The 11,240-nt window shown below is 36.0% G+C and overlaps 1 protein-coding gene across 2 annotated transcripts; it reads right to left on the reverse strand.

Annotated features, from left to right (window-relative positions):
• Positions 1-4: 4 nt before the first annotated feature.
• LOC122026081 (DExH-box ATP-dependent RNA helicase DExH3-like) lies at positions 5-11,038 on the reverse strand. Of its 2 annotated transcripts, XM_042584716.1 has the most exons (19): positions 10,470-11,038; positions 10,016-10,167; positions 9,822-9,909; positions 9,495-9,731; positions 8,507-8,602; positions 7,781-7,969; positions 7,506-7,665; positions 7,297-7,427; positions 6,459-6,629; positions 6,118-6,390; positions 4,152-4,346; positions 3,227-3,430; positions 2,597-2,666; positions 2,366-2,514; positions 1,751-2,059; positions 1,598-1,657; positions 1,230-1,382; positions 1,046-1,156; positions 5-905 (listed from the first exon to the last, which is right to left on the reverse strand). In XM_042584716.1, the coding sequence occupies exons 1-19, from the start codon at positions 10,701-10,703 to the stop codon at positions 423-425; spliced, it is 3,465 nt and encodes a 1,154-aa protein (XP_042440650.1). In that variant the 5' UTR covers positions 10,704-11,038; the 3' UTR covers positions 5-422. The 2 variants fall into 2 exon arrangements, with proteins under 2 accessions (XP_042440650.1, XP_042440651.1); XM_042584717.1 differs by lacking the exons at positions 9,822-9,909; positions 10,016-10,167; positions 10,470-11,038 and adding an exon at positions 9,370-9,411 and having other exon boundaries at positions 9,495-9,589.
• Positions 11,039-11,240: the final 202 nt, after the last annotated feature.

Below are 11,240 nucleotides of genomic sequence, written 5' to 3' on the forward strand. Positions count from 1 at the left end.
TTGTATGCTCAATCATACCTCTACGAAGATAAAATCTTGTACTCAAAGATGTACAATACTAAATTGCGGTATTACAATTTAATTGAGTATCAAAATAAAATTAATGGTTTGCCTTGAAAACTAAGACATTATGATGAAAAAGCAAAAAATAAAATACATGAATATATATATTATTTTTTTCCTCATTTGAGCTATGCCAAATACAAGATTAATCCAATTGCAATCCCATTCCCTCTCCACTGCTGAATCTCAAAGGAACCATCCAAACGTCCTGCTCAAAGGCCAGCCTGTTTGGGATTGATTAATCCAACTGACCTAAAGAAATAATGATAGGACCACCAGAGGCGAAGAACCTGGCAAAATTTACTTTATGCATTGCCTTGGTTATTGAGTACAACACAACCCATCAAGATTGATCAGCCTTAACGGCGCCTCGACTTTCGCCTTGATTTGCTTAAAAGCTTCAGCATATTGTCTGTGAGATCGATCTGGGAGTCTTCATCTCCTTCATCCTGGTGTCTCTTATCAGAAGTGTGGGTCAGCCATGCCATAGCTTCTATGGCAGCATCCCTTTCTGCAAACTGCTTGCTCTTCTTTGGCTTTCCAACAAATTGCATCCCCTTAAATTCCACTATCGCCCGAAATTCGTTGGTCTTCAGGTGCTTCGTCTTGTACCTCGGGGGAGCGTGGCCAGCCCTCATCAGTAACGTCTGCAGCAAGCTCTTTGGGTTGGTGTTGTTCTTCACGAAATCATGCTTCTCACTCTCCTTGCTACTAAACCTGGCCCTTCTTGTTTCTCTTCCAAATATAAATCTTCCTTCACACAGGTCTCCTGAAACAAGCTCCTGAACAGCAAGCATTAGGTACTTGCTTTCTTTGTGGATATCCACTTTTGGATCTTCAAGCTGATGAATTGAATCAAAGATTTTAGGCATGCATCAGACGATACACCGGTGATTTTTTTCTCATGAACTAATAAAATTCAGTTATGAAATTAACAGTCAATATAGGCAACTAGAGATAAGTTAAATTTGAATTATTTTACCTTTCTAAGGACAAGCTTATCAAGTTCCATCTTGAGACTACAGTAGTAGTTAGCTAAACTTGGATCCATAAAAAAATCAATGTAGCCATCCAACATCTTTAAGTGCCCAGGCTAGCCATAAAGTTCGAATCAGCAAAAAAAGTAAAAAACAAAAACAAAAACAAAAATCAGTGAAGAGTAATACCACTTCTCCTCTCACAAGAGAGCCACCAAATAGGATCAGTATTGAGTCAGATACACCTGTTGAATCGCGAATAAATACAGTGTTGACTTTCACCTTCTCACCAAAGACCAACCAGGGATATGGGATTGTCTGGTAATTTGCATTCACAGAGTTCTGTGTAACAGTTTCAGTTTCCATAAGAAAGCACATCCCAAAATAAAAAAAGATGTCGAAGCTCAATAGATCAAGCTTCATCCTAGAAACATCAACTTATTTATAGTCAACAATAATAAATATTGGCAATGCTTTTTAGTTTATGTCTGAATGAGCGTGAGTTCCTAGAATGTGTGAAAAGCCAAAGTGGTTTATAATGAATGCTCTGTACTTACAGCATAAAGTAAAACCTGGCCATCATCCATCGTTTTGAAAGACATGGACTTCTCTCTGTGCTGCACAAGCATAGGAACAACGACCAATGGATATGAAGCTTAAATAGGAAAAAGATGAACAAATATAGATTAAAGAAGTAACCATCTTTTTACCACAACTGATGCTATCCCAGGAAACAGCCCAGAGCATATAATAGCTCGAACCAGTGACTGGTTATAACTCAAGCTGTTATTGACGCTGGAGTCTGCATCTACTAAACCAGCATCTTTTAAAATAAAGCTAAATTGCTTCCTAAGAGAATGAATTGCTTGTAGAATTTGCGCTGAAAGAAAGTTCCTCCAACAGTACTCATATGCTGATCCTCCTCTCTCTGCATCTTTCCATCCCTCGTATGCACGGATGAGAGCCATATGATCACTGTAATCCTTTGCTGAGAATCGTAATTTTGCAGTTCCTGCCAACTGAAGAAAAGAAGCTAAATGGCCATTACTCATGCAATGCTGCAAGTATTTAAAATCCAGTCTCCATGCGTACTAGAAAGAAGCCATTGAAAATAAGACTAAATAGCTTCCCACTGTGCGTAAGGGGAGATAACAATCCTAAAAATTAGAAAAAGAAAAACCAATCTATATGCTTATAGAATGATTGAGGAATGATAAGGTTTGACAAAAAAAATGCTTTATGGATTAGTTTTTTTTTAAAGGCAAAATATAACTCATGAAACTAAGCAATAATCCTTGGTTGTCCCACTGGGGAAGTGAACTTACGTCCTTCTTGTCCTGTGGTAATAAAAAAGGGTCTCTAACACTTAGACCAGCTACAACTGTAAGAACTGGGTCCACACACCGAAAAATGGCACCCATAATAAGCATCTTTCCTAGCTTTGGATCAACTGGAAGCATTGAAAGATATTGACCTACATGTTACAAAATGACAAAATCAAACTTAAAGAGAGATGAAATCCAAAGAATCTCAAGATGACATCATTTACTTCGTACCAAGATTTGTAAGATTCTCCTGCTCATCTAGACCTCCAATCTTCTTAAGGAATTCGATAGCATTTTGTACCTGTATTAATCAAGAATTTCAACTCATTTGTGCACTGAACTAGAAAGGTTTTGCAGGAGTAGAACACTTCTTGATTTGGCAAAATGAAAAATGCATGCCTTCATTAATATTACATTTAAAAAACATCACAGAATGCCGAGTAATCAACCTCATTGCTTTATCTTTTTGAAAATAAAACACATTCAAGTTTATTTGATAGTCAAGAGGGTGGTTTCAGGGCTCTATTGGCAAAATGCATACTCAAGGTGCACAGGGCTTGGAGCCATGTATATGATCCAGATAACAGGCACACAATGAATCTGACAGTTAATAGGTAGGTCAATCAAACATTTCACAGGTCATTAATAATAGTTCAGTGATTTTCACAAGTAATATGGTTAACATGATTTGTAGTGAACCAATTTTACTGAATCAGATTTTGCAGGAGAGGGTTCCAATTTATTGAACTAGCATTTCAGAAGAATAATGAAAGGTGAAAAAAACAAAGGATCCTAACTAGGAATCATATTTCACCTGACCTGTTTAGTTTTAGTGGTTAAGTTGTGAATTGCAATACTTACAGCAAGAGATTCGGGGGGCTGCAAAGCAGATGATAAGAACTCCCCTATGCTACCAACATGCAAGCTTTTTATTTGCAAACATAATGAATTCAACGGGGTTCGTAGCAGCTCAGGAAGTTGATATTCTGCAAAGGCATCATATACACATCTAGGATAGAGATGATAGCATTCCCCTGGTTGCACACGCCCAGCCCTACCTCTTCTCTGAAAATGAATAAAAAAACAAGTTAAAGCAAGCAAACCATATATATATATATATATATATATAAATTTTAATGAATTTATGTAGTGTTTTAACAGATAAAATGTCAGACTAAATGTGTCACAACTCAAATGACAACTGATATGAGTGGGGATTTTTTAACCCAGATCCAAGTGGGATATTCAATGCTATCATTTTTTAACCCAGGTTCAAGTGGAATATTCAATGCTATCATACTAAACCCAAATGTTACTGATAAGCAAAAAATTTAATACTCAAGAGTCAAGATTAGGTTAGAACTAAGAAATCATATCTAAACATCAAAAGAACTAAATAGAACACAGATAAGAGATATAAAATTGGAGGAATCTATCACTTGACAGGCATGGAAATCCAGGTCCAAATAGAACATGCCATTCTAAACCTAAATATTGCTGATAGATAAATAATTTAAATTGTCCAAGATAAGGTTGGAGTCTTGGCACAACAGTAAAGTTGCTGCCATGTATCCTAGAGGTCGCAGGTTTGAGTCTCGGAAACAAGTTCTTGCAAAACAAGGCTGCGTACACTAGATCCTTCTCGACGGAAGCTTAGTACACAGGGCTGCCCTTTGTCCAAGATAAGGTTGGAAATCATCATGAACATAATCAAACCCATCAAAAAATTAAATGAAACATATACAAGGGATGTAAAATATCAAATTTTGAAGGCAAAATATCTCACTTGACGAGCAGAAGCTTTAGAAATCCAAGATGGCAGCAAGCAAGGTGTATTGTTCAAAGCATCATATGTAGTCTCCTTTGCTTTTCCACAGTCTACAACAAAGACGATATCATTTATTGTAATACTTGCTTCTGCCATGTTTGTAGCCAGAACTATCTTCCGTACATTTGGTGGTGGCTTTTCAAAGATAAGTTTCTACAAATATCAATGTAGAATAAGAAACTAGAAAAAGAAAATGCAGAGCATCAAAATGAGTAAATGGGATATCCTATTAATTTAAAAACACCAATCAATAGGAAAGAAATTGCAAACATGGATGGAACTGATTGATCAGTCAATCTACACAATGGTGTAATATGATCTTTTTTTTATTGGAAAACTAAATTAGTTCCGGAGGCAATAGAAACATATAAGGATCTCCTGATAAACAACAACATGGGTGTTTGCTAAGAGACTCGCTGAGATATTTCAACTCAATCAAGATTTTCCTTCATGTCTTCTTTCACTCACAATAATTTCTGTCGCTTGCTTAACATTTGATAGAATATTGGGCAGAACTATAATTAAAGGCTGAAACACAGCCTTGACTAGTAGATACCAAAAAACTTATTTGCTAGAAAGATTCTTATACAATCAACCAAGATTCAAAATCTTGAATCCTGCCAGAGTTTCAATATTGAATCATGTGATGCGGTTTCAGTATTTTATTTAACTTTAGATATAAGTACATACCAATTAGAAGGGGAGCCTTGGCGTAATGGTAAAATTATTACTTTGTGATCAAAAGGTCACGAGTTCGAATCCTGGAAACAACCTCTTACAAAAAGCAGGATAAGGCTGCATACAATGGATCCTTCCCCGGGACCCCGCATAACAGGAGCTTAGTGCACCGGGCTGCCTTTTTTTTTTTTTAATAAGCACATACCAATTAAAAAAAATGTCCATTAATATTCGAGAACAACCAGTTAGTTCCTTGAAAAGGGTTTGTCCAACCAACTTCTAACCCAATAGCTGAGATACTATAAAAATACAGAGAGAGAGAGAGAGATTGCAGAAAGCGAGATTAAATCATGGGATAATTTTTCAAGGAAAAAAATTTCAAAAAGTCTCATACATGTAACATGACTGGTGCTGAATTCCACTGATTGACTATTGATCACTTAGAAGACTACATTTAGCCTATGTTTGGTGAAGGGTAATCAACTTTATAATGTAATCAGGATTATATTATAAGATTGATTAAACCTGTAATGTAATTTAATCTAGATTACAAAAGATAATACACTTTTGTAATATGGATTACAAGGCTAATAGCATATAATCTGGATTACATTCCAACCCTAATATTCAATATGTCAAATATACTTCTAGTTCATTTCCTGTACCAATCGGTTGTTGGCCGCGGCCGCCGCGGCGGCCGCCAACAAAAGATATTTTTGTCATTTTTGTAATAATATGAATTACATTCCTTATAAAAAATAATGGACACCAAATAAAATAATGTCATCACGCTTGTAATCAAATATTACATGCATAGTATACAACTCTTTCACCAAACGTAGTAATGCAAGATTAATTACATTACATTATAAATTTTATTATATTACAAGCCTAATTACATTACCCCTAACCAAACGCAACTTTATAATATTAATGCTCACCTCAGGACTAGGTTGATAGCCCTGAGTGAACTGGACAAGCCAACATGTCAACTTAATTAGAGATCTATTACTAGCACAACACAATCCAAACACAAGAACTCTGCTATGATACCATGTTAAATGTGATTGATCTATACAAATGATTGTTCTCTACACATAATACATTTGCATTCTTAACTCCCAACAATGAAGTAAACAATTACTCAGATAAGGCAAGATGAAAATTGAGTACACAATTTACAATTGAAGAAGTACAACTAAAAAACCATTTAAGAAATGGGTAAAATTATGATCACAAAATTCACCTGTTCAGAAGTAGCCATCGAACCATGACATGCAAGTACCAACACCCTGTTTGGATCTCCTAATAGAGGATGAGCCCTTAGCTGATCCCTCAAGCAACTAATATCGTCCCAGCCAGTCATAAAAACAAGCACAGCACCTGCCTGCTCCTTCCGACATATATAACATAGAACAGCCTCAATAAGATTAAAACCTATACAATCTGGTGTCCAGGAGGCCAAAGAATCACGTGCTCTGGAACTGAAGCCCTCAAAATTTGAATTTTTAAGAGCATCCTGCATATGGAATGTAGCAATATTTAAGAACTGCATTCGCATAAGATTCTTGCAAACAAGACTAGTACCTCAACAAGAGAAGTAATCTGATTTGTCCTTTTACGTGGCATTAGCTGCTTCTGTGTCTTCCACAATTTCTCTTGGCCATAGTCATCAATTTGGTTGAAAGAAGTCAGCTTGTATCCAGTCTTCTCAAGAATATCTTCAAGAAAGTGTGCCCTAACAGGGTAGGTGAAGCCCTAAGCAGAATATGATTTAAAAAACACATGAAGTCAAGCATTTCTTTAAAATGTCAACAGAAGTATGTTTAGAAGAAGTATTTGCCCACAACTGGTGAACTTATGAAGTAGAAATTAATTGGTACCATACTCCATAAGAGGATGAATATTTACATTCAGAAAAGGATAGGTTTTAAGTAACAATCCTAAAAGTTCAATTATTTTCAATTCACAAATTGAAAAATACAAAATTGCACAAATTAGTATACATAGACTTTCTGACATATTTCTTGAAATTTCTCTGCAAAAATGGGATGAAAATGCCATGAATGACCATGATATTTTTTTATTTCATAGGGATACAACAAAAAATTAGTTTGAATACGTTTTGCTTATATTTTCAATGCTTCTGGAATACTAATAAAATCAATCCCATGGACAAATGCAATTATAAATAATCTGTCTTAACCTTTATGGTGCTGAAAGTTGAATATGGAATAGAAGGCTGAATTTTTTTTTCTTCCTTTTTCACCCACAACAGATCTCTTAAATCATAGTTCAGAACAAATCACAATCGGAGGAAGGGAGACCAAGAAAGTTTCAGCAGTATGAGTATTTTTCGGTTTTTCAAAAAGATAAAGAGAATGATGGACATTCAAAAACCAAAGATTAACACAACAAAGCTTACTGGAATATGGATTGTTGGAGCCCCACCGAAGTAACTTGAAAATAATTCAGCATTCAGAGTTGCACTCATCAAAATCAACCTCAAATCACGACGGCGTGGAAGAAGGTCCTTTAACACAATCAACAAAAAATCTGCACAAGTCAAATATGTAAATGCAATATTACAACAAATAGCTTGTGCAAAAGATGAAAGCGATGTGGATAGCACACCTTCATTCATGCCTCGTTCATGAATTTCGTCAACAAAAACATGAGTTACACCATTCAAATTTGGGTCCCCCAACAATCTTCTTAGCAAAATGCCACTGGTACAAAAAAGCAGATGTGTATTTTTTCCTTTAATTCCCTCTAATCGAACTTTGTAACCAACCTATAACAAAAATCAACGTCTAGAACAAAGATTGTAAAGGTATTTTCAAAATAAGCACACTAATCATTAAACATCTCTTGCCCAAGCATATCAAGGGAAGTACGTAGAAACTTACTGTCTCACCAAGATTCTCCCCTCTTTCAGTTGAAACTCTTTCTGCAACAGCCATAGCAGATATCCTTCGTGGTTGAGTGCAAATGATATTACAAAATGCTCCACGGCCAGCTTCTATCTCAGAATCTACTACATATTGAGGAAGTTGAGTGGTTTTACCACAGCCAGTTTCCCCAGAAATTACAATCACCTGATACATAAGCACCAAAAAATTGGTACACAGACCCAATTCTTGAACACACACTGAAGAAACATTCTTGTGAAAAACAATTATATTATGGGATACAATACACCCAAGTTACAGCTATCATTTGATTTGGCAATGTTTGTATTCACGTGCAATTGTCAATTGCAAGCACAAAGGCATTACTAACTAACTAAATCCAACCAAATGCTCCTAATATCTCAATCGAATGTGGAATACAATACTTCAGACTTATTTCCGTTGAAAAGAATTATCATTATATATATATATATATATATATATATATATATATATGCACATGATACCATTTTGAATCCACTATAAGTTCAAAAGGAAGTAGAACGATATGTTTTGTCCAAGTAAAATTTGGTTATGCTTGAAAGAAAATATACAATGAGAAATAATGTAGCAGTACAAAGCTTTTTCACAGAACCTGCACATAAGAAACTGAAAATAATATAAAACTGCGAAATATTATGATGAGAATGCTTCCTATTATGCACATTAACCAAAAATTCAAACCTGATTGTGGGCGATAGCAGACAGTAATCTGTCCTTCTCCTTGAATGAAGGGAGGGATTTTCTAAAATTCAGCATCTTTACACCCTCAGGTGATTCCTGTCAAAGGTTGGTCATTACATCATTCCTCATATCCATAAAAAATTAATTTCTATGAATTATGAAATAAGTTAAACAAAAGAAAATTTAAAGATCCGATAAAATTGCAGCTTTAATTACACACCTCATTATTTTAGAAAACTATGGCATAAGCTTAAGCAATGAGGTACCACATGATACTTGCTAATGATTGCACAAGATCATATCGACAAACCAGTCTCTCTAGCTTGTAAAAAACAACTCGTATTTAAGTTGATATTGATTAGGTTAAACCAATTTTGACAAATAGATGACAAATAATATATATTTCTTAAGTCAACATGTCAATTTTCTGAATGTTCAATGACTTGCATTGTTAGAATGCTTAATTTCATTATTAAGTGAGAGATGGAATTTTTGAATAATGATTATTTAAGTTGATTAACTTGAAGTGATGCATTATATGGCAGATGCAAATTCAGCACAGGATTTTTTTACATTATTTCAAAATAACTATAGGTATATTTTTCAAAAAAAAAAGAAAGTGGATTGCATGTGCACTTGAATATGCATCAGCATATTGCATATTTGTTATGCAGTGGATCAACTACATAACACCCACATACGCTTTTTAAAAACTTTACACAGCTCAAGAAACATAGATATCTCATATTGCCATCTTCCCAACAACCAATATAATAATACACTTCTATTTTAAGTTAAGCAATTAATAATATAGGCTCCTAAAGAAGTGAATACTTTAATCATGCTAGAGATAAGCTATATACCATCTATAATGGGCAAGTATATTCCGATGTACTGGACAAACACTGGATAAACACAATGGTAGAAGAGAACTGTCAAATAAAGGAACAATTTTATTTGATAGGCACACTAAGAAGAAATGATAAACCTGCCAAGTTATCTGCAAGTTCCTCATTCGGTTACTCTTTCTCTGTAGAATTTTTTCCATAACTGACCTATCGACCAAAGGTTCTTGGTTTTCATTTGGTTCAACATCTTCCACCACCTTGCTGGAAGAGTTGTTTTCCAATTCACTGTTGATCTTGTTAGATTTTAACAGCACCCTATCAACATGTTCTTGCAGCAGGCCCTCGACCCTCCTCTGCAAGCTAAGAGGAATCACCACCTGCATTACAAGCACGGATGCCACTTGAAACAGTGAGCTAGATAGTTCAGAGACAAGAATATCTGTTTCTATACAATGTGCAGCACCTACTTCTTTTTGTGGCCTCTTATCGTCAATATCAGGTCTATAATTAGGTAGAGGAACCTTGCTGGCAACCACCACCTTTCCATAAAGTTCACTGAGCAAATGATAAAAATGCATTAGCAACAGCATAGGGAAACATCATAGTTTCTGCCAACATACAAAGAATACTAGTAAAAGAATTCATGTGTAACATTTCTAACCTGTAGAGACCCATTCTTTTTGCAAGATTGGATATTTGTTCATAATCTCGCCTGTCTCTTTTGTCTCTGGAAATGATCTCTTGCTCTTCCGGGTTACGTAAAAGAAAACTAAGTTTCCATCTCCATTCATCAACGTTAGCCATTGAAGAAGGCTGCAGATAAGTGCAGTCTCTTAGTAGCTAGATCAACACTGAGCAACTTTTTAATAAAAAATATATTTTTAAAAAGAATAAAATACATTTGAGTACCCACTAATAAATAAATTAAACAAGTACAAATTTAAGTATAGATGTTATACACCCTAAATTCCATCAGAAAAGGATTTTAGATAGGCAAACTTGAACTTTGCCAATACTCAAAACATATAAATTAACCAAAATCAACCAGAATTTCCTAAAAATTTAAACTTGCCTATGTGCCTCGAAGACTACTTGCAATAACAGCAATTTTTTACCTTTTGGCTATCGAATTCGCACTCATATTCGTCATCTGAGAACTGCTCCACCGCATAGCCGCAGAAACCCCTATCCCATCCAATGCAGCATCGAGAAGTAACCCCACCAGCCCTCGCGCAGGTCGACCGCCGTAAGAGGAAAGATAAAGCTCCAGACTTGCGATTCAGTAGTGTCGCTGAGGACCGCTCACGCCTCAGGAGCAAACCGACACCATACCCTATTCCACGATGCATTATTTCACGACGGCATGGCAACCAACGCCAACGCTGCCGGAACGCAAGTCGGAAAATTGACGCAATGGGAAGAGAAGAAGCCCCCAAGTTAGGGTTTAGCGGTTCCGGCAAGACTTAATTTTTAAATGAAAAATTGCTTAAAAAAAAATCTTCAGTAAATTAATTGCTAAAAATTGCAGTTGGATGAGAAGGATCGCTCTGCCAGAATTGAACAACTCGAGGATCAAACTCGTGGAATGATACGGAAGAAGAAAGATCGAGAGGAGCAGCAACTTCAATTCATAGACAACTCCTCTGTCGATGCGGTAGTATGGCACAGCATGGCACGCCGTTCATTACATGCGTGATCGAGATTCGAATCCGACCTTAATACATTCGGGTCGAGCCCAAACCCGCCGAGCATGAAAATGATACGATCCACGTTCAAAGTGCTTGGAACGTGTCTCATGGTCAGAGCGCCCAGTCACACAAGGGGTGCAAATGGAAGTAAAGGGCGTAGTAATAGCATGGGAAATATCCAGCGTCCAAAAAGAGCGA

This window comes from Zingiber officinale, chromosome 10A (genome assembly GCF_018446385.1).
Source record: "Zingiber officinale cultivar Zhangliang chromosome 10A, Zo_v1.1, whole genome shotgun sequence".
Taxonomy (NCBI): Eukaryota; Viridiplantae; Streptophyta; class Magnoliopsida; order Zingiberales; family Zingiberaceae; genus Zingiber; species Zingiber officinale.